Genomic DNA, 25,167 nt, shown 5'->3' with positions numbered 1-25,167 from the left:
TTTCCCAGCACTTAAGCCCTAACACCCAGCTCTTTTAATAATTCATTTACACACACACAAATTAAATTCCAAATCCTAAACCCACCTCAACCTAATAAAAATGTCCCAATAAACTTGGATCTGGAAACCATGCATTTGTAAGATGCAGCCCTTTGTAATTGCAGCATGAACAGTGACAACATGAAAAGCAAAAGATATTCAACTCAATGAATCACATAATTGCAAACAACCAGAATCACAAGACATACCTAGAATTGCATTCAATCTAACAGACCAGCCATGAGCAAGTGGCAGAGTGGTTTTAACTATCATGTGACAAGTCCAAGGACTCATCATGTCAGGACACCACTCTTCACAACCTACTGTCCACACTACATAAATCTCCATCTATACACAATGCCACAATTCATCAATTACACACAATCTACTACCACAAACAGTATTTTTGTCAGTAATGCTGTTTGTTTTGCAACAGAGAGTGAATTGAATTTACCGAATTTGTTTACCAATATGCACTTTTATTATCGAATGAAGCATGCCAGCTTTATCAGTAGGCTTTCCTGACCATCAAACTCACCACTCTCAAACATTCACTTATCTTCATCACCATTTTTGTGAACATGGCATTTCTGCACCATGTCTAATGGCAGGGAATTCCCACACTACATGTAGATTTGCAATGGAATAGAATCCAAACAGTTATATGGAAGGTCATGCATGAAAACTGCCTTTACTTATACCATTTCAAGCACTGTTACCAGACAATCTTCACTATGATTAGCATTTTGTAAGCTGTTTCTATAACACTGTACTTGGGATTTGTCATGTTTTTCACAGATAAAGCAAAGTTTACTCCAGGGAATAATTTCCATTATTACTAGAACAAAAATATATAGGCCAATCAAAATCCATACACAATTATGCAGTCAAGACATCAACAATTATTAATCAATGAATGGGTGGGTATCTTTCCAGAGAGAAAGATGAACAGGGCTGTATGTTTTGAGAAAAAGGCTTTACAAGACCTTTGTTCCATGACAACTCATAAAATCTGGTAGAAAATTTCTTCCAGGATGTGCTCAATGTCTCATTGGCATGAAGAAAAATCATGTAGTTCATGCATAACAGAGCTGTGCTACACTTCAGTTGTGAGGCTGAGGCCCAAAAGGTATCTTGATCAAAGGTTTCCTGAAAGATGGACCAATTCCATGGCCTTCTAGGTCCTATGGATACAAATCCAGAAGATTTAAGTGACCTGAACTAAATCTTGTGGATATGTATTTCTAGACCATTTGAAATCATTGGCGTATTCTATCCCTGTGAGGGAAATGGTGATGAACTGGAGGAACTTAGTGAGCATACAGTATATGCACTGCTGTTACATACCAGCCAAGAACTTTAGAGCATGCAAGGCTGCAAGGGTGGCAAAAGAGTTATATTTTGCCATCCTTGGTGGCAAAAGTGATTTATATTTCTTCTTAATATTTTGCTTTTTATCTGCACTGCAGGTTGTAACCATGAAATGCTATATCTTAGAAATGCAAGGTTTCCAGACATGTTTACTGGAATCATTGTTAGTTCTGAAACATAAAATACACCTTTACACTCTGTGATAAGGGTGCAGAATCAGTGTGTGTGTGTGTGTGCACGCACACATGTATGTGTTTTCCCTGCAGGTACAACTATATTTTAATCTACAGTTGTAGCTACAGGAAAAAAATACACACATACCAATTTAAACTATGTACTTCCAATGGAAACAACTATGTTAATATTCCTCAGTATGAACTACATTAACTAACTTCTTAATCATTAAATAATATAAACTGTCCAGAGTTGTGGGAAACTAGATAATAAAATGGCTTGATAACAGGTGTTTTTATATTTATTCCATACTTTACAAAAGGACAATAATGATTCTTATTTGGTTACAAACAATTACACACATGAACAGAATTTGAGCATTATCAGATTTATCATGTTTTATTTGTCCCCATCCCCCCAAAAAAAAAATTCACTGTTATTACAATGTGCACAATAATTCACTTGTACTAAATGAGATAAGTAGGTTGCATGATAAAAAGGAGAATTAAAAAAGCATATGTGGACAACAGATTAAATATTTCTCCACTTCTTGTGCAGCTAGGAAGATGAAATTCTCACATATATAGATTTTAGAGCACAACTGGCTTTAAAAACAGATTTGAATATGTGAGGCACAACCAGAAACAAATAAGTTTCAATCATACATGTCAGTGGTAATTTGAAGAGGGGGGGGGGGGTATGTGCCTGCACAGTGATGTTGCAAAAATCAAGAAGTGTCATCAGTTCTCAGTCTGAATTTATAAGCTCACCGTCATGTCATAAAATGAGTAAGAAAATCAAAACTACTGCAGGTTGCAAGATACAATCAGTGAAAGAATTTTTTAACTCCAAAAAATGTTCATCTGGCTGAAATTTACTGACTGTTAGTGAAGCACGTATGGTAAAAATAATTGCAAATGGCAAGGTGGCATAGGATATTCAGTGAAGGGAGAACAAATGCACTTTTGCAACTAAACTGGCATTCACTGTCAATCTACTTTACCAGGTGAATGAGAAGTTGAGTACATTTCTTGCATATACCAAATCATCATGAAAATGTACAGTGTCAAAAATTGTGTGCAAGATGGGTGGCAAAACTGCTCGCAGACAATCACAAAACAAAACACTTATCAGCATCATGATGAAGGTGATGAATTTTTGAACCACAGTGTGACAGGAGATGAAACAGGATTTATCATATGATACAAAAGATTAAGCAGCAATCAAGGCAATGGTGCATATTTGAGGATCACCAAAGACAGAAATTCATGAAGATGCTTTCCACCAGGAAGATCATTCCGAAACAGATACATTATTTTGATCATTGATTATGTGCCTTAAGAAACAACAATAAATGCAGTGTTTACAGTGAGAAAAAAGACAAGGCATCCTCAGCTCTAAAGCAGTTTTAATTCACAACAATGCATGAAGAAGTGACTACTGCACAAACAATTCAATCAGGAAGTCTTCCAACACCCATTTTTAGTCCTGATCTTGCACTCAGTGATTTACATCTTTTTCTTCACTTGAAGAGATTTTTAACTCAACAATCCAACAGTGATGACGGAGTGAAGACAACCACGAAAGACTGGGTCAAAACACTGATTATTATTATTCAGGCCTCCGTGGAGTCAAAAGACTCATCGCGGGAGGTCCTTCCTAGGAAACACAAAGTCTATCATACCACTCCTTAAACTCATTGACCATTCTCGCTCTCACCACTATCAGGCAATGCATTCCATGGTTCAACCACCCTCCATGCAAAGAAACCACTCCTCACCCTCTTGCTCACAGCTTCCTTTCGTAACTTCCAAGGATGGCCCCTTGTCATCACTCCTTCCCGCTGTTCAACCAAGCAAAAGAACTCCCCAGTGTCAACCCTGTAACCACCTCTCAACAGTTTAAAAGTCTCAATCATATCACCTCTCCTTCTATTTACCAAACTCTGCAGTCCACATTCCCTCAGCCGATCCTCTAACATTGCACAATCCTGAAACCATCGTTGTTATCTGCCTCTGTACCCTTTCCACAGTTAATTTATCCCCTGGGGACCAAATCTGAGAACAATAGTCTAAACATGGTCTGATCAGGGTCTTATACAATGGAATGATTACTCTCTTATCTCTGCAGGTCAGCATACTTCTCAGTATTGCAGCAATCCTCTGTGTTACCTTCATTGCAGACAACTTTGACGTTTGACTCAAAACTAGTACCTCGATATGACAAATGTCTCACTGTAGGGAGCAAACATGGAAAAATAGCTGACAGCATACATGAACTTGTGACAAAGTAATATTGAAAATGCCATTTCACTTCATTTACAAAACAATTGAAACTTAAGTTTCTGGATGCACCTTGCATATAGACAAAATAAAATTTTAACTATACTCAAAGCTTGATTTAGTTGTTCCACAAATCAGTCTGAAAAATAATCCTAAGTTATACTACGATGGCTTTAGAAAGCATGACGTGTCATGAGGAAAATGCATTGAAACGAAGTGAAATTTTGCTAAGAAATATTGTATTAAAATAAAGTATAGACTTCACACTTCTTTATTTCACTGATACTTCTTTGGGTGTGTGAGCTATCACAATGGAGGCAATACTTTTGGAACACTTCTCAATATTATAATTATGAGAAATTATAAATTAATTTATAATAAAATTAATTATAAACATGTCAGAACACACATAATCTAACAGATTATGTTGACATAGCATCCTCTCTTCCAGTGGTCACATTTCCATCTCCATGTTTTTAAAAATCTGTTTTCCTCAGTGTTGTTACTTTTTCTATTCTTTATTCCATATAACAGTTTCATGTTCCTATTAATATCCTCCTCCATTTTTTTAACGCAAATTATGGACTCAACAATGATGTTATAAATAACTATTTTAATTTCCCAACGTTTCGACCTTTATATCAATAAGTTATCAGCAATACCTTCCTAAAAAATGGTTACAGCCAAAATACTATCTATACAAGACCTCACTTAAAACCAAAAATAAACTAGACGACAATAAAACTGTAACCATTCCATACATTAAAAGGATATCAGACAAAATAAACAGAACACTAAAGAAATACAACCTTAAAACCACCTTTAGACCTATCAAGACTCGTCGCAGGAGGTCCCTCCTAGGAAACACAAAGTCTATCATACCACTCCTTAAACTCATTGACTGTTCTGGCTTTTATATGCTCATCCAAGGATCCATTCCCTCTGCTGACCCACTCTGGAGTATACCGTATTCATTGCACCTGTAATTTTCCCTATATAGGGGAAATAGGATGCACAATTCCTATCAGAAAAAAGGAACATAAACAAAACATTAAATATATATATTAGGATAACCAAGTAATTTTATAAACTTTGTTATTTTAACTCCTAATCCCAAGTATGCAAACAATTAAGTTTGCACCTGAAACAAAGTTCAAGTCTAAAGATGTTATAACACCAGGGCAACTCATTGTAAAGGTGAGTAAAGCTCTGACCACTATTCTTAGTAGTTTCCCATAATGTAAAGCACATCTCACTAGAAGATGTATACTGCAATGCATTATGGGTGGGGTCACTACCCAGACTGGTTTCAACCTTTTTTGAGGTCTCCTCAGTGAGTAGCTAGACCCTAAATACTAAATAGGGTCTAGCTACTCACTGAGGAGACCTCAAAAAAAAAAAAGGGTTGAAACCGGTCTGGGTAGTGACCCCACCCATAATGCATTGCAGTATACATCTTCTAGTGACATGTGCTTTACATTATGGGAAAATACTAAGAATAGTGGTCAGAGCTTTACTCACCTTTACAATGAGTTGCCCTGGTGTCGTAACATCTTTAGACTTGAACTTTGTTTCAGGCACAAACTTAATTGTTTGCATACTTGGGATTAGGAGTTAAAATAACCAAGTTTATAAAATTACTTGGTTATCCTAATAAACAATATCCCCAAGTTAAAAAATTTATTACATATATATATTTTAAATAACGAAACCTGTGGTGTGATCATAATTAAAAGAAACGCGTATTAACCACAGTGAAAATTATTTAATTGTAAATATTTCATCCTAAGTATCTTAGGACATCATCAGTACAGTAGTTTAAAACAATAATAGGAATAACATACAGTTAGGGCGCATGATTACAATAGAATCTCATTAAACGTGCGTAACGTGTTACAGAAATAAAAAAATAATAATAATAAAAAATATTTTAAAAAAATAAAAATAAAATAAAATAAAATAATAATAATTATTATTTAACACAATTTTGTATGACAATTTCCCATACTTTAGGAATAGTAAGAACATCGTTGCAGTTTAAGTTTGGTCTGTGTAGTAGGGCTTCAGAACTTTCTTTGTATAAACGTTCATGTTTATATAAAGATCTATGTAAATTTATTATTATTTTTTTTTTTTACTTCTGTAACACGTTACGCACGTTTAATGAGATTCTATTGTAATCATGCGCCCTAACTGTATGTTATTCCTATTATTGTTTTAAATAACTACTGTACCAATGATGTCCTAAAATACTTAGGATGAAATATTTACAATTAAATAATTTTCACTGTGGTTAATACGTGTTTCTTTTAATTACATTAAATATAATAACTATGGTCAAGCTGGTCTTTCTGATCATGCCCTGAACACAGAATTGACTGGAAAAGTACCTGTTGTTTACATCAAACCAAAACATGGTCGTCATCATCATCATCATACGTATCAAGGATTTGGGCCTAGTATGGCCTGTTCCGGCCTTAGAAGTCATCGTTGAATCGTTTAAGAGGATGTCCTGGTTTTCTTTTTCCTAATGGCTTGTACTTTAAGGCTTGTTTTGGTAATCTTTCTGTTTTCATTCTTTGAACGTGTTCCATCCAACTATGTTTATATTTTTTTAATTTTTTCAATTACTGGTTCTTGGTTTAATTCTTTCATAATATCTTTGTTTCTTTTGTGATCAAATAGGGTATACTTTGCAGTTTTTCTCATAAACTTCATTTCTGCTGTTGTTAATCTTTGTTTGTCTTTTTGTCCAGATTTCGCTTCCATACATTAAGACCGGTAGGGCTAATGTATTGTATACTTTTAGCCTGGTTTGTTTTTGAACTAGGTTTGGTTTAAATATAGAGTTAATTACTCCTGTTATTTTTAAATATTTTGCAATTTTTTTGGTATGAACGTAAATTTAACGAGGTCTGTGAGATTCTTATCAACCACCCTAATCTTAACAATAATGATGGTCTAAAAATCCCAAGAATATGGAAGGCACACATTCTACCCACTTAACCTTTCTCACTAAGCATTAATTATAAATAAGACCATAAGTATGTTAATAAGACCATATGTCATGTTAAATTAGGACATCATTTTAACTGTAACAAAACTATCTATATGAAAGAATGTTTCTCTGATATTGTCTTAAATAGAAAATATAGCTTTGATGCAGTTATTTTTTATTTATTTATTGTAATTTTATTTTATTTTCACTAGAGGTCAAGCCAGTAAAATAACCATTGATCAATTCATTGTCTCTTCGGCATACTTTGTGAAATGTAATTTAGCTTGTCTCTCTCTCTCTCTCTCTCTCTCTCTCTATATATATATATATATATAAATAAATAAAGCATATAAAAACTGTTAAAATTGGTAAAACATAGTTTATAAAACAATGGTCAAACATTAAAGTGGTTTATATATATATATATATATATATATATATAATTCCCTGCTCACTACCTGATTGCCCCCCCCCCTCTCTCTCATTCCATTAACATGGTCTCATTTCTTTTCCATCTATCTAAACCTGCTCTTCTTTCTTCATTTATGTTATCTAAGTAACTTATTGAAAGACCAAAAAAATGTATACAATTTCTCAAATAATGCCAAAATGTCATTATCATCAGCAGTGGGTATCTCCATGGAGCCCAAAGACTCCCTGGGACCTACACAACCATTATCCACACAATGAACTGATACTTTTTCTTGCTCTCCTTCACTGAAAATGCATTATATCTGATAATCCTTTCCACTCATTCACCACTCAGCAAGCAAAAAATCTAGTTCTCTATCCTTGGCTAACCACATTCATACTTCCTAGGGTCGCTATCCTCTCTCTCTCTCTACTTCTCACATACTAATGAATTTCTTTTGCATTTATCTATAAACCACTTTAGTAACTTATGTTTCTATCATATCCCTTTCTTTCCTCAAGTTGTAATTCAAATACTTTCAATCCATCCTCATTCAGCACTTCACAGACAACATTTCTGTGACTTTGCCCTGGATCCTCTATAGCATTTTCAAGAAACCAAGGCAACAAATCCATTCATAATAGTAGTCCAGATGTGGCTCTAGCAGAAAACATCATAAACAAGAATAACATCAAGAACAACAAAGATAAACTATTTGTCACATTAACAAGTAGTTTGTTATCTTTAAATCCCAAAAAGTGAACCTCAAACTTGACGACATAAAGATGACAATCATTATTGTTTGCCTAGAACATGGGTGGGGAACCTTTAGGCATTATAAGGCTGTATATCACTTCAGGGATTCCTCATAAGACCACACACTTGTATATAATAAATTTTGCTAAAATTATAAAAGAGGTCACATGCATACAGTATGAATATCGATAACCTCTCAAAAGCGTTTTATTTACAAAAAAAAAAAAAAAAAATCAATAATTCAAGAATGGAGATCTACAAATTGAACAGCTCAACAGTTAATAAAACACTTTATTTTATTATATTCTAAGAATACAAGCTTCACATTAGTTTATTTAATTAGTAGTACATAATGACTTATTTAAGACTGCATATTGCTGAATAAGAAGCAGATATTTGGTTGCAGAATTGTCTTTAGCTTTAGATGGTCTTCCAGGTGAGTGTTCGCACTTGTAATTTCATGTACATCTTAATTTGAACATGTGTAAGAACGTTAATTCACAATAGCAGGTTGTGCCAAAACAAGATAGCAAATGATAAGTACTGTGATACATTCTTTTGATATTAGACAGCATTCTTCCATATTTCAATGGGATCTTTCTTACTGTCAAATAAAAATATCAGAATAGTCTTCTGAAGAGCTCAAGCAGCTCCTGTATAAATTTTCAGGTGCACTAAAGACATCAACTAGATGTGATTGGAAAGCACATTTCAGTGCAAGATCATGTTTCTCAAAATCTTGTATTCTTCAAAATGAAGAATGCATGATTGATTGAATACAAAAATTGTATTCTTCAATCAATGAGTCTAAGACAACACTGTGTTCATTAATATCAGTTTCTTAAATTAAGGTTTCATTAGAGTTTTATTATTATATTTACTACCTTTGCCAGTTCAGGAAAATGTTCAGCTGAAATTGCCAGCCTGGCTGATTAAGTAGTATACCCATTCTCCAACTAGCAGGTTGCAGGCTTAAATAGCACTGTAAGCATGGATGTTTGTGATTATCTTACCTTGTGTACTAGCACAGTACACAAGGTAAGGTGTATTGCACCATTAACACCATAAATCATCATCAGCTTATAGCAACACACGTGCAAAACTAAATTTTTTTTTAATCATGCTGACTGAACGCTCGTTGTGGCCTCTAGTGACAATATAATATGATAGTGTTCTAGCTATTAAACAATGGATAAGGATGAAATGCCAACCACAAAACAATGGATAGATCGATAATAGCAGTTGATTTTTTTTAACACTGTGCTTTAAAAATAACTTTTTTTTTCATATGAAAAACTTTCAACATTATCTCTAATCCAGAGTATTTTAATAATGAGGTGCGACAACTTTTGACTACTTGTATATGGGGAATATATGACTTCTGTATTACTTCAACCTTGGTATCTCTTCTGGGTCTGCTCCTACTGATGAGATCTCAATAAAGGTTGAAACTAGTCAAGGTAGTAACCCTTCCATAATGCAGAGCATTATACACATCTGAAAGGGTGTGTGCTTAGCATTATGGGATACTAATGCAACTGACATGAAGTTATTAGCCTCTATATATGAGTAGCCCAGTCATGAAGATATTTTACATGCAAATATTGTTTGCTTATGCTTGGATAAAGAGTTAAACCAAGAATATAATTTCTTTGCATTTTTTTACGACTCCCACTCATGAAATGTTATCAGCAAACTTATAGTACATTATTTTTTTAAACAGCTCAATCAGAGTCAATGACAACATTCTCAACACATATAGCCCCATATCCTATGGCCATATTTGGATTGATATTTTATAACATTAAGTATCAGAGCACAGTTCACCTGCCTTTTCTCACATCAGTCTGTCACATTAGCAACTGACATGGTTACACCAAGATGATACACGTCCAAAGTAATTATTCAGTAATCCAATCATTTCTTTTGCTTTCACTTCCCTACTACTGGCATTCATTAAACGACTTTAATAATCATTCTTCCTTTTACCCAAACACGTATTGAAAAAACTAGTTTCTTATCAACATTCTAATTTTGTTTACATAAATTATAATACTCAAATAAAGTAATAAAATATTATTTTATTAGTATAATTTTCACCTAAGTATCAAAGGCATCTTCAGTACATGTAAAAAGATAATCAAACAATAACTAGCAATTTCAAAAGGTGTCAAAATACAGTAATCCCTCGATTAGTGAATTAAGAAGAACATTTAAACAGGCAATAGAAGCAACATCTGGTGAGAATTCTATAACATTAGTAGAATTCTGGAAGAAATTTAATGTTAAATCTGATATTGAAAATATTCATCAATATTGGAATGGAATTACTGCTACCAATATGCAAGCCGTTTAGAAGCACATTCTTCCACATTGTGCAAAAGATTTTGGAAACTTTTCAAATGAAATGGATAATGTTGTTGAGGAAATTGCCAACATCGGACATAAACTGGGTTTTGATGAGATTGACAATGATAACGTCCAAGAGTTAATTAAATCTCATTCTGAAGAATTGAGTGATTCTGACCTGCCAAATTTAGATGCATAGCAGGAAGATCCCGAAGAATATGAAGAAAATTTAACAACTGATCGTCAGCCAAAAGAGACTTCACAGAAACAATTTGAAAATATTTTTCGTACAATCAAAGCTTTTAAGCAGCAATGCTTAGAGGCTGACCTTGATGAAGAGAGAGAAGCAGTAAAATTTGCAGAAGAGGCAATAGGGCCATACTGTCGGTTGTATGATAAAAAAGAAACAAAATGCCGGCCAAACTACATTCGCTCAATTCTTTGTTAAGAAGTAAAATAATAAAATTTATGTTCTGAATATGTTTTATTTGCTTTCAGCTTCATGGTTTTCTTTTAACTAGGCCCTGAAATATACCTTAATTTTTTTATAAAAAAATTAAGGTTCAAGAAAGAAATTTGACGAACGAACTTTTTCCCATAGGTTATTATATTCGATTAGGGATTTAGCCGACCAACTTGTATTCTTATTGGTTAAACCAAAATATAGAATGATGGTACAACATGACAAAATTTCATGCCGGCTGGGGCATCGCCCGGTTAAACAAGGCCCCCCCGTTGTTTTCGCCAGGGAACCAGGCCGAACAGCGAAAAGTCAGCTACTGGAACAAATTTGAAAATAAACCCCAACTCAACATCACCAAAGTTAAAGATCGGTACTATCAACGTAAGAAGTCTGAATGGAAAAAAAATGGAGCTAGCTGAGGAATTAGATAAGTACCAGATAGACATAATAGGAGTGACTGAAACAAAAAAGACCAAAACTGGTGAGATCTTTCTGAGCAATAAATACAAAATGTTATATTCAGGCAATCACAATCAAGGAAAAGAAGGAGTAGCCATAGTATTCAACACAAAATACGAGGCTAATCTTCTTGAATGGCAGTCAGTCTCAAGCAGAGTAATGTGGGCAAATATGAGAATGGGGAACTGGACAATGAGACTTATTTGTGCCTATGGTCCCACAGAAGGTTCTACTAAGGTAGAAGTGGAGGAATTTTTTGAGGCTTTAGAAAAAGCAACTGACACAATGAAAAATGAAAAGTTGGTCCTTGTTGGGGATCTAAATAGCAGAGTAGGAAATGATTGTGAGACATACAAAAATATTTTGGGAAAATTTGGAGAAAAGAGCAAAGCTAATAATAACGGCAAATATCTGTTGGATTTCTGCTCAGGACATGGCCTGGTTATTACTAACACCATGTTCCAACATAAAAATGTGCACAAATTCACATGGAGAGAAGAGGCTAGGAATAAGAAAAGTCTCATTGACTATGTTATTGTTGATAGTGATGTTTTCTCCCTGGTGCAGGACACCAGAGTGTACAGAGGATTTGAAATTGGAAGTGATCACTATTTAGTCTTGAGCAGGATAAAATTGAATTTCATATTGAAAAGAATAACATGTAAGAAAGTTTTAAAGCGAATAAAAGTCGAGCAGCTCTCAGATGTGAGCTGTAGACTAAAATACACAAAGATTATTGAAGAAAAAATGAAAGAGTTTGAGAACAGGAATCAAACCTTGGAGATTCAGTGGCAAACTCTGAAGAAAACATTGATTGATTCTGCCAGAGAGGCATGTGGTAAGGTTGTCTGTAAGGATAAAAAAATCAGAACTCCCTGGTGGACACAGGAAGTTAAGGAGGCAGTGAAGGAAAAGAAGAAAGCATACCAAAAGTTCCTGTCAAATAAGTCAGCTTGTGCTCTTAGAGAATATAGAGACAAATGCAAGAATGCTAAACACTGTGTAAAACTAGCTAAACAAAGGTCATGGGAGGACTTTGGGAAGAATATAGAAAATAAATATCAAGAAGGTGGCAAAATATTCTGGAGGTTGTTGAAGAAGCTTAAGAATGGAGGAAAGAGTGCTATAAAAGGAATTAGAGATGATAAAGGTGACATGAAAACGGGAGAAAAAGATATCCTTGAAGTATGGAGTAATTACTTTGAAAAACTGCTAAATGAAACAAGCAGTGATGATAGCACAGTGGTAAAAAACATTGACCAGGCATGCAGTCAGGAATACATATCCATACTTGAAGTAGAAAAAGCCATCAAAGGCTTGAAATGTGTAAAGGCAGCAGGAGTAGATGATATTCGACCAGAAATGCTGGAGTATGGTGGTATAAGAGTCTTACGGTGGCTGCACTGCATAGTTCAGAAAGCCTGGACAGAGGGACAAATTCCCGATGATTGGAGTAGAGCTCTCATAGTACCCATATATAAAAAGGGAAATAAAACTGAATGTGAGAAGTACAGAGGTATTTCCCTACTGAGTGTTCCTGGCAAGATCTATGCAAGTATACTTGAGAAACGGTTGAGAAGAATTGTGGAAGAAAAGCTTGGTGAAGAACAAGCTGGATTCAGGCCAAATAGAGGCTGTCAGGATCAGATCTTCACTTTACGACAAATAGTCGAGAAAGCATGGGAATATAACAAAGATCTGTATTTAAGTTTTGTCGATCTGGAAAAGGCATATGACAAGGTGCCAAGAGAGAAGCTATTCAATACGCTGCAGTTATATGGTGTCAATGGGGCATTATATCAAGCAATACTTAGTCTTTATTTGAGTTGTAAGTCAGCAGTTAGAGTTGAAGGAAGTACGGGAAGATGGTTTAATGTTAAATCTGGTGTGAGACAAGGATGTACATTATCCCCTCTGTTATTCATTATCTATATGGATCACATTATGAAGGAAAGTGGTATTAAACATGATATCAAAATTGGAAATGTTAATGTCAGCACTTTGCTTTATGCAGATGATGTTATACTTCTAAATAAATCCGCTACAAGTCTGCAAGCTTCTCTGACTAAATTGAATAGCTGTTGTAATAGATATGGTATGAAGGTCAGCAATAAAAAGACAAAGATAATGAAAATAGGCAGAATCATTGAAAAGGTCAACTATGTTGTGAATGGAGAACCTGTGGAACAAGTAAAACATTTCAGCTATTTAGGCACGATTTTTAGTGAAGATGGTAAATTAAATATAGAAATAAACAGAATCAGCAAAGCTGGTATGGTGGGAAGTCAATTGAATAAATTCATATGGAATAAGAGAGAAATTAGTCGGAACACTAAATTAGCTGTATACAAGACAGTGTTCAAACCAGTTTTAACTTATGGATCTGAGAGCTGGGTCAGAAGTAAAACACTTGACCAAAGACTAGAGACCACAGATATGAGAGTCCTGAGAAAGATTATAGGCGTGAACAGATGGCATCAATGGCAGTATCATATTAAAAACGAGGATATTAGGAAAGAACTTGGCATTGTCAGCATCCAGGAATGCGTTAGCAGAGCTAATCTCAGGTGGTATGGTCACTTAAACAGAATGGGCGAGGAAAGATTAGCAAAACAAGTGTTCTCTGCCAGGTTGGCAGCAAAACGACCCAGAGGAAGACCAAGATATAGGTGGATTGATACGGTACAAAGTGCTTTAGACGATAGAAATATTAGATCTGATAATGTTGGAGTGTTGACAAGCAACAGGCTGATTTGGAGGAAAATTGTAGATAGGAAATTAATAATGATGTAATTTTTTTCATGTAGTACTATTATATCCTGTACACCCCTTGAGGGTACATGGCAGGAATTTGATGATGATGATGATGATGATGATTAGTGCGTTTTCGATTAATGTGCCTGTTTTAAGTAATGAAGATGCCTTTGATACTTAGGCAAAAATTATACTAATAAAATAGTATTTTACGTGAGTTTAGAATTTATTTAAATATGCCTACTCATGGTATTTCTTTATTGAAATAAATATTCTGATTTTGTTTTCCTTACTATGCTGGTCACACTTCTTGTCAGTGCTTTGTACTACTCATGAGCTAGCTGATCTCCTTTCTCCTTATATTCCTTCAAACTTTTTTTTTTTTCAGCTCCTACTTAATGTTGTTACTCATCCTTTTGATTCAAATCCTGATCCCCTGGGTTTGTTTCCCTTAAACACCTCTTGACTATTACCCATGCTTCGCTGACATCGTTCCCTTGAAGTTCCTTATGTGATAACATCGCTCCACAGCACTTTTTAATTCCACAGAGAATTTCAAAATTTTAGCAACCTCCCAAGGTTGCATTGACTACATGATCACTCGCTAAATTGGAGAAACAGTGATGCTTGCATCCACAATGCTAATTCACCCAAAGGAGGACTTAAGTTTGATTCTAGTTGCAAACTAAAGGAACTTTCCTTAGTCTTCCTTCTGTCAGTTCCCAAGTTGGTCAATTTTGGGCAAGTGGATTTTTCATCCCATATACTTAAAAAAAGACTGTAGAACCCATAATATTTCAGACAAAATATTGTGTTAGGTTTACTGACCATAAATGGCAGCACTTGCTCGCCATCTCTTCACTTGATGCCACTTAAAATTAGTGGTAATCTTGGGTCAGCTATTTCTGACTGGCTACCAGTGGAGATTGAACCGCAATCAGTCTCCAAAAGTTAAACAGGACTAAAATCATCTCACCTACTCCTTAGAAGGGAATAAAAAGTGTCAGCTGATTTTTTTTTCGTATATACAGGTAGTACCCCAGGTTACAAACAAGATACATTCCTGAGAATGTCTTCAAGTGGGATTTGTATATAACTCGGATCCTTGATGAACAACGTATATGCAGTATTAATAATAATAATAACAACAATACTATAATGGCTTATATGTGGCAATAATAATACACTGCAATACTGTAATAATAATAATAATACTCCTGTACTGTAATTATAATTTATAGAAACTAAAGTGCTCTTTCTTTTAATTCAAACAAACAGAACATAAAATCAAACTCATACAAAAAGTTGAGATAGGAGAAATTAAAAAAAAAAAAAAATTAAAGGTTGCAACAATGTCTTGTTTACTGGAAAGGGCATTTTTGAGGCAAGAAGGTGGGCTAACATTAATTGGAAGATGATGATGATGGAAATGGTGCTAGAGAGGATGGACTTGGTGCTGAAGAATCAGGATTTGATTCGGTTTCTGGAGGAGGGGAGCTTACCACTGAAGTCGGTTTCTTGAGGGGGGGGGGAGAAGATATCAAGGGTTGTTTGCACAGATTTTATTTTCCACCATAAATAGCTTTGTAGCAGCTGATGTTTTCACTAACTGCATGGCAAACTTTTGTAAACCGCTGAATGTTAGGATCTTGCTCCTCAAGCTTTGCTAAGCTTCAATGAGACGAAAGGCTTCAGCTAATTCTTTTGTCATAAACTTTCTTGGCTCTGGATCTTCTGACTCTTCGTGTTCTTGTGTTTCTATCAGCTGCTTCTCTATCTCCAAAAGGTCTTCATTGGTTAATTCTTGTGAATGGGACTCTAGTAAGTAGTAAGTCAATGACATCATTTTCATTGATGCCCAAATGCAGTGCACTGCTGAAATCCATCACAGTTTTCTGGTTCGCCGATGTCTTCTGATAAGCCACGAAAATCATCACAGAATTGAGGGCACAGTTTATTCCACACCCCTTTAATTGTTGATTGTTTCATTTCCTCCCAAGAATCAGCAATGTTTTTGATGGCATCATGGATGTTAGAATTCTTTCAGAACTCTCTCAAGGTCATTACAGTCTTCCGTAGCCCTGAATGTACACCGTAAGTAATAAGCCTTAAATGCAGAAATTACTCCCTGGTCCATTGGCTGCAATAACGATGTAGTGTTGGGTGGTAAAAATATGCCTTTTACATTAGGGCTAACGTCATCGAAAGATGTTGAATGTCCAGCACGAGTAGAATTTTAAAGGGAATTTTCTTTTACGAACAGTAACATTCCACAGCAGAAATAAAACAGTTCAAGAACCAATCTTCAAACATGGCAAGTGGCATAAGCCTTTAAATTTGATTTGCAGATAACAGGAAGAGCTACTTTAATAATGCGGTGAAGTGCGGGTTTGTTTACATGAGCGAAAGAAACTAGTTCCTGAATTATTAATTTAATTATCCTTATGGGTCATCCGTAAACCGGGGACTACCTGTACTTAATTATAACTTATGTAGTTCCAAGTTTGGTCTCTGAAGTAGGGTTGCTTAATTATGTAAAAACAAAATAAAATATGTAAACAAATACATAAAACTGATAAAAACAGAAAAAAAGAAAATCCTCTCACTCGCAGAACTAATATAATATAGGTTTACATTATAGGTAATTTCTAACCTTATGTGAGTGGAAGACAAAAAAAAAATAATAATGAAACACTTCTACAAGCAAAAATATTTTACCTAATTCATGGAACAGTGCACAGCTGCATTATTAAAATACCGCACTTAGCTACAAAACTAGCTACTAATCGTATGATGATACACAGCTGTAAGTCCCCCCCCTTAGGGGGGGAGGTACAGCAATGTTACTAAATCTGAGCAAAAAAATACAAAGAAAAATCTAAACGATTAAATTCTATGAGACTTTAAAAAGGTTTTTTTAGGTGATCAGCACTGACTGTGTGTTAAGTACTGGGAGAAAACTTATGTTAGAAGCTTAATGGAGTGAAAAGCACAGAGAAAGGATTAAAAATGACATTTAATTCAATCACAGACATCTTCAGGGAGTACATTAAGGGAATAGCTACAGACACACACCAACAACACAACACAAAAGACCAGACTCCTAACTAGGTGGGGTGCCCTCTACAGACACCTGTTGGTGGCCTAAGATTTAAACTGAGATCTCAAAATATTAGCATAAACACTAATTATTTTTAATCCTTTCTAAATGCTGTTTCACTCCATTAAGCTTCTAACATCAGTTGTGATCAGCACTGCTTCTTCAGGATGGAGGAGAATTCCTGGGTTTTTATATTAACCCAAAACTATGAAAAGTTGGGAAATCTACAGCAGATCAATGCCATAATTATTTTTTGGATCTGGGTTGAAGTGAGACGTAAAATCGGAAATTATTCTCAAGTGCTGGTTTCTTCTTTTTTCTCTTCCTATCGCCTTTTCTCAAACTATTTCAGTCCTTTCTGATTACATTTCCTCTTATCTCATTTACTTTCACATTCATTTTGGTAATTTCCAACAATGCATGCCATCCACCATTCTCATCCTTCTCTCTCTCACATCTCAAATTTTATCTTTAAACAAAGTTTTAAAACTGACTCAGATTTTTTTTTGTTTCTTATTCAATCTTCCAACTCCACATGCAATTAAATATATACAACTTGCTGTATGTAGAAATTATTTGTTCTTTCTGATGCAACAAACATTTTATCCACATTTAAAAGTATAACATCATCTGCATAAAATAAAGAGGTGAGATTAACATCTCCAATTTTGAGCATCATCAAATTCCTGATATGTACCCTCAAGGGATGTACGAGATATGATAGTACTACATGAAAAACTGACATCATTACTAACTTCCTATCTATAATTTTCCTGCAAATCAATCTGCTACCTGTCAAGACTCCATCATTATCAGATCTATGTGCGTCTTCTAAAGCACTTTTTACTGTATCAATCCACCTACATCTTGGTCTTCTTCTGGTTCTTTTTCTGCCAACCTGAGAGGAAAAAATTCTGTTTAACTGGCCATACCACCTGAGATTAGCTCTGCTAACACATTCCTGGATACTAACAATATTAAGTTCATTCCAATATCCTCCTTTTTTAATATGATATTCTCACTGATGCCATTTATTCATGACTCTAATCTTTCTCAGAACTGGACTCTCATATCTGCAGTCTCTAGTCTTTGGTAAGTGTTTTACTTCTTACCCAGCTCTCAGATCCGTAAGTTAAAATTGGTTTGAACACTGTCTTGTATATAGCTAATTTAGTGCTTTGACTAATTCCTCTCTTATTCCATATAAATTTATTCAGTTGACTTCCTACCATACCAGCTTTATTGATTCTGTTGTCTATTTCCATATTTAATTTAACATTTTCACTAAAAATCATGCCTAAGTAGCTGAAATGTTTTACCTGTTCTACAGGTTCTTCATTCATAATGCAGTTGATATTTTCAATGCTTCTGCCTATTTTCATTGTCTTTGTCATGTTATTGTTGGCTTTCAGAGCGATTCTACAACAGTTACTCAATTTAGTCAGGGAATCTTGCAAACTTGTACTGGATTAATTTAGGAGTATAACATCGTCCACATAAAGTGCTCCATTTTTTATATAAGGTTTAATACTGCTTTACTTTATGTGATCCATATAGATCATAAATAACAGAGGGGATAATGTACATCCTTGTCTGGCACACCAAATTTCACATTAAACCATCTTCTTGTACTTCCTTCAATTCTAACTGCTGACTTACAACTCAAATAAAGACTAAGTATTACTTGATATAATGCCCCATTGACGCCATACAACTGTAGCATTTTGAATAGCTTTTCTCTTGGCACCTTATTATATGCTTTTTGCAGGTCTACAAAACTTTTCTGACAATTTTTCAAGTAACTGTTGAGAAAATCTGATCCTGACAGCCTCTATTTGGCCTGAATCCAGCTTGTTTTTCACCAAGATTTCCTTCTGCAATCATCAACTGTTTCACAAGTATACTTACATAAATCTTACCAGTAACAATCAGTAGAGAAAGACCTCTGTAATTCTCATTCAATTTCATTTTCCTTTTTATATATGGGTACTACGAGAATTCTACTCCAATAATCTGGAATTCAACCCTCTGTCTGGGCCTTCTAAACAATGCAGTGCAGCCATACTTCAGCATTTCTGGTCGAATATCATCTACACCAGCTGCCTTTCCACATTTCAGACTTTTGATGGCTTTATCTACTTCAAGTATGAATATGTATTTCTGATTGCATGTCCGTTGAAAACACTCAATGGACATGCAATGTGTACAGCACAGTCATCATCAAACAAGTAGTGATGATGACTGTGCTGTCATCATCACTACTTGTTTCTTTTAGCAATTTTTCAAAGTAATTACTCCATACATAAAGAATATCTTTTTCTCCAGTTTTCATCTAGTCTTTATCATCCCTAATGCCTTTCACAGCACTCTTTCCTCTATTTTTGAGCTTTTTCAAGAGCCACCAGAATATTTTGCTACCTTCCTGATATTTATTTTCTACGTTCTTACCAAAGTCACCCCATGACTTTTGTTTAGCTAGTTTTACAGTGTTTAGGTTTCTTACATTTGTCTCTGTATTCTCTAAAAGCATAAGCTGACTTATTTGCCAGGAATTTTTGATATCTCTCTGGCTAAATCAATCACTGTTTTCTTCAGGGCTTACCACTGAATCTCCAAGGTTTGGTTCCTGTTCTCAAACTTTCGTGTTTTCTTGAATAATGTTTGTGCATTTTAGTGTACAGTTCATGTCTGAGAGCTGCTCAACTTTTATTCGCTTTAAACCTGGCTGGCCTGGTTGTCCAAGTGGTTAGCGTATCTATTCTCCAGTCAAAAGACTGCAAATTGGAATCCTGCTGTGGGCATGAATGTTTTTGATCATCTGTGGAAATACTAGTGGTAGTAGTGGACAGTAGATGGTGTTGGTGTAGATGATGAGGTCGAGTGGTGGAGACAGAGTTATAGAGTAGGTGACCTACCTCGCCTCATTGAGGGAGGTGTCTAATAATAATAATAATAATTTAAAACTTTTTTACATGTTCCTCTTTTCAATATGAAATTCAATTTCATTCTACTCAAAACTAAATGGTGATCTCTTCCAATTTCAAATCCTCTGTATACTCTAATGTCCTGCACAAGTGAGAAAACATCACTATTAACAATAGCAGTCAATGAAACTTCTCATCTCTTCTCTCCATGTGAATTTGTGCACATTTTTATGCTGGAACATTTTATTAGTAATAACCAGTCCATATCCTAAGCAGAAATCCAACAGGTATTTGCTATTATTTGCTTTGCTCTTTTCTCCAAATATTCCCAAAATATTTCTAATGTCCGATAATCATTTCCTACTCTGCTATTTAGATCTCCAACGAGGACCAACTTTTCCTTTTTCATGGTGTCAGTTGCTTTCTCTAGAGCCTCAAAAAATTCCTCCACTTCTATCTTAGTAGAACCTTCTGTGGGACCAAAAGCACAAATAAGTATCACTGTCCAGTTCCCAATTCTGATATTTGCCCACATCACTCTACTTCATATTTCCTACCAGTGAAGAAGATTAGTCTCGTATTTAGTGTTCAGTACTATAGCTACACTTCTTTTCCCCTGACTGTTATTGCCTGAATATAACATTTTGTATTTATTGCTCAGAAAGATCTCACCAGTTTTTGTTATTTTTTATTTCAGTCACCCCTAGTATATCAATCTGATACTTATCCAATTTCTCAGCAGCTGCATTTTTTTGCCATTCTGACTTCTTATGTTGATAGTACTGATCATCCTGGTTCCCTAGAAAAAGCATTAGCAGGTTTTTTCTCCCAGAAACTCGGTTTTTTCATCCCGCATACAGACAAATCGGCCCTTCAGAACACATGCAATTTACAGACAAAAAATACTAGTGGTGGTGGGTGGTAGATGGAGATTACTCGTAGTAGAGGTTCGGTGTAGTGGTTGAGACAGTTGTAGGTATCCTCCCGCAATGAGTCTGTGGACTCCTTGGAGGTGTCAGGAATAATAATAATAATAAAAACAACAGGGGCTTGTTTAACCAGGCAACACCCCATCCAGCATGAAATTCTGTCATGCTGTACCATCATTTTGTTTTGTAGTTAAGCCAATAAGAATACAATTTGGTTGGCTAAATCCCGATTTCTTGCCCATCCTCATTCGTTCAGTATCCAGGTAGATACCTAACAGGACACGCCACGAAAAGGTGAGGATTAAACATTAGGTCAGAAGCCCTGGTTGGGTCTCCGCATTCTTTTAAAGGCTATGTGGTGGTCTCCTCTCAGTTATAGTGTTTTAACTCTTAAGAACATGCACAATAGAAAATTTACACTACTGTGGATCTCCCCATGACATAAATCCAAATTTGGTTTTTCACTGATATCTGTTGTAAGCTAAGTCTGCACAGTTAGCCTAGTGGCTTTGCGCTTCGCAACCATATGCCTGGGGAAGGAGTGTCCTAGGTTCGATTCCCGTCGACGACGTGAGGAGCTTAAGGATCTTACTCGGCCATAGACAAGTTAGCCGGTCTTGGGCGTGACAGCAGGGTTTTTCAGCCAGTTTATCTAGGGTTTTTCGTCCTGCAAACAGTCCCCGTGAATGTACATGGATTACAGTCAAGAATATTTAGAGGCATAGGGCTGATCATCTTATCCTTGTATTTCGGTTATGAAATCCAAGCATGCTTGGAAGGCTGTGGGCCTTAAAGGCCTGTTAAAGCCACTGGATGGATGGATGTTGTATGCTAAACCTACTTTTGAAAACACTCTCCCACAACTTCACAGTATATGTGTGATCAGCTTAATTCCTCTTTAGCTATCATACGTTGCACATCCCCTTGTTCTTAAAGCATGCCAACAGGTAACCTTTATTATTCTGTTCATATACCTTCTGCTTGCATCAATAAATTCCAATGAAAAGGCCACTCACCCTTATCTATTATCTAGATCCATTCTCTCCAATTTGCCTGAATGACTCTCTTTCATTCCTTCAATAAGGATAATCTCCTTGTACTGTTGCCTACCTTCTCTGCATTCAATCAGACACTTCACTCTATTTCTTCCACATTTCAACTTTTTTATTAAGTAACTTATAATAAATATTTCCTTTGTCCCTTTCCTTACATTCAGATTCTCGTGATGCTCATTATGCTGTATACTTACAGTTCTCCTGACCTTTTTTTTTTTTTTCAGCCTTTTGTTTTCTACAAAGGCATTATCCTCCCTTGTTTTCTGATTTTTTGTAAAAGACTTGTCATTTCTTGTATACTTCTTCAACTTTATTTTTATTTTTTGAAGGAAGTGCAAAGTTATGGCTATTAGATTTGAAAATGGGCAATGCAAGATATTCTGGAATTTTACCCAGATATTTTCACAGCTCTATAAGAGAATTTCCAAGTTCTTCTCCAAGAATAAGATATTCTACATGAATATCTTCATAATAGTGGTTCATGAAATGCAGCATGTAAAAATATTTTGCTTCTTGCTATCACTCATTTTTCAGTTTTATTATGATGAACTTTAGAAGACATGACAGTATAACTGATGATGACATAAGCAGAAAAACACATTACCCAGATTTGTTGATATGCTACAAGATTTCAAACTATCATTTTCATAGCATTATACTTTAATGTATAACTAACATCATCATCATCACAGCACTATAATTAATAGCTATACAGAAAGCACAACAACTAGCATGTAGTGGATATTCAAAATTATAAATGAAAGTAAGAACTCAAGTCCTAGTGGGTGCTAACAAGGACCTGAATCACTGTGGCATAGTATTACCAAGTTCCTAAATTTTAGGCAAATGATGACAGCCAAACTTATTAAAGGATGAGAACATTTTAATGTAGAAGCCAATTCAAAAAATACATAAATAAAATAATGCTATAAATGAGCTGACCTTCACATTTATATATACTTCATGAGATATAGCAGTATTTTTACTTCAATATGGCATAGTCAAAACACAGTCCCCAAGGCCAGACCAGACATAATAGATGTAGCATGCATTTTGGATTTCCTATCTTTCCTATTTCTTTCAAAGTAGATCAATTTGCAGGTGAAAAGGTATATGAATCATGGCAAATGATGAAGAGCATCTTTAAGATGAATAGTTTGATGTGGCAAATAAGGGTTTTTAAAAGTTTCAAATTGGGTGTGTGCATACATGTGTAAAGTTCAGAATTCATTTTTTTTTCTAAGATATCACTGACATATGGGATAAAAATAGTCTATTAAAACACAAAACTGGAGCTATTGCTTAGGTTTTAAGTGATAATGCAGCCTTTGCACGTTATTTTTTTAAGCTAATGCCTACAATCCTCTAAACATTGGTCACTATAAATTATTAGCAAAGTTTCTGTTTCCAGAAAATGTTGTATTGATTCCACATTGTTAGGTTTGTTTCTTGAAAGCTGTGTTGATATCTACCAAATCAATTGGCTGGGCATATCATGTTAGTATATCACACATTATGTTAACAAATTGTAATATTTTTGGCATCAATTATCAGTAATCTTTTGTATATCTGTATATTTCCTTTTAAACTGAAAATCGTACTCTTATTTATGTTACATGTCACCTCATCATTCTGGTTTTCCATTTCCAACAAGAGAATACTTATAGGTACATACTTCATTCTTAAATTTATTGCATTCTTTACATTTAATTACATTAACTAAAATATCAGGATTGTAAAAAATAAAAAAAAGAATAAAACTCATTAGGTGTGACGACAATACACCAGTTTTGTAATTCAACTACTGCATATAAAATAGACTGCTATAAAACATATATAATGTTAGGGCCCACCTCTTCTGAAGAAATGATGTACAAAAATTTCATACTAATTCAAAAACGAAATGTGATCATAAGTATTGTATTTTCTATAATCGAAAAAGAAGGCCAAAAAAAAAGAAAGAAGAAGTGCATTATAACTATAAAGCTACTTAAATCTATATCTCCCAAACTAAATTCTTAGTATCCACGCTAATCTAATAATAATAATAATAATTAAAATATGGTCGCAAGTTAAAACAGCATAAAAATGTAGCTATCTTAAAATATTTTTTTTAAATGAATGAAAGATATTCCAAATCCCACAAGATATAAATACACCCTTATATGCACGAAATACCTAAAATTATCAACATTTCAACAGAACATGGTACTATGCATGTTTATATACTGTGCACATTTTAACATCCTCAATCCTTTCAGTTCAAATAATTAATAACCATGTTGAATATTTGACATTATATATCTATATGGCTATCTACAATTTCCAAGATCGGATGCTGATGGCGACACCATTTAGCGCCAGCATTGATAATTAACTTTATATACATAATGCACATCTGTAAGCAAAATTTGCAGCAATTCTTAAGTAAATACAAATTCAACATTAAAATATGAGTATAAACTGATATTTACCATCTCACCTTTTCTTTCTTCGTTTTATTTGGCATTTTTTAACACCACACACGCCATTGAGCTCAATGACTGCTTCTTATTACGCACGGCAATGGAAACCCAACAATACTTTTCATTGGTTATTCTCACGCACGTGAGAAACGTCATTGCAAATATCTAAAGGGTTTAGTAAGTCAAAGAGAAGCAATGATCCCGAGATAACATTCAAATTAGTTACAGGTGCTATTCTTATCAAGTTCTTGTTGAAAAAGTGTAAACGAAATAATAAATAGAAATAGTTTATATCAATCATTTTTCTTAATTATACTCAGTTGCAGAGTTATTCATTCTATATATAAAGAAAGATTTAAAATCCAAGCACAACATCATTATGCAGATAAAGAAGGTTAAGCACCACAAAATAATAATTTCACAAGCCATTATTACCACACGTAAAATAACAGCATGTGAAAATAACGGTAAAATTTTTAAAATAGCGTACGATTTGTACATTATTTTGCAAAAGACACAAATGTATATATATATATATATATATATATATTTTTTTTTTTATCAGAAAGGTCTTCGAACACATTATTTCAGCCACTACTATCAATGGGTTCATGAACACGAAATGGCAGCAGTTATC

At 34.7% G+C, this 25,167-nt stretch overlaps 1 protein-coding gene across 6 annotated transcripts in view; it reads right to left on the bottom strand.

The window, feature by feature from the left end:
* LOC150101365 (serine/threonine-protein phosphatase 2A 56 kDa regulatory subunit gamma isoform-like) overlaps nt 1-24,622 on the bottom strand; it is a 430,932-nt gene extending 406,310 nt beyond the window's left edge. For 3 of the 6 annotated variants that reach the window (XM_090400219.1, XM_090400225.1, XM_090400223.1), the window contains exon 1: nt 24,540-24,619. Coding sequence is in view for 1 of the 6 variants with exons in the window: in XM_090400222.1 (XP_090256348.1) it covers nt 24,540-24,542 (3 nt within the window). In the remaining 5 variants the exon portion in view is untranslated. Of the gene's footprint in view, nt 1-24,539 lie in introns of all 6 variants that reach the window. The other 3 variants (XM_090400222.1, XM_090400220.1, XM_090400221.1) reach the window with 3 other exon arrangements.
* Between the last annotated feature and the right edge of the window lie 545 nt (nt 24,623-25,167).

Source organism: Typopeltis vanoorti, chromosome 11 (assembly GCF_054136105.1).
Source record: "Typopeltis vanoorti isolate ZY-2024b chromosome 11, IOZ_Tvanoo_1.0, whole genome shotgun sequence".
Classification (NCBI taxonomy): Eukaryota; Metazoa; Arthropoda; class Arachnida; order Uropygi; family Thelyphonidae; genus Typopeltis; species Typopeltis vanoorti.
Note: the sequence above shows the minus strand (reverse complement) of the source record. Positions and strands in the feature narration are given on the sequence as shown.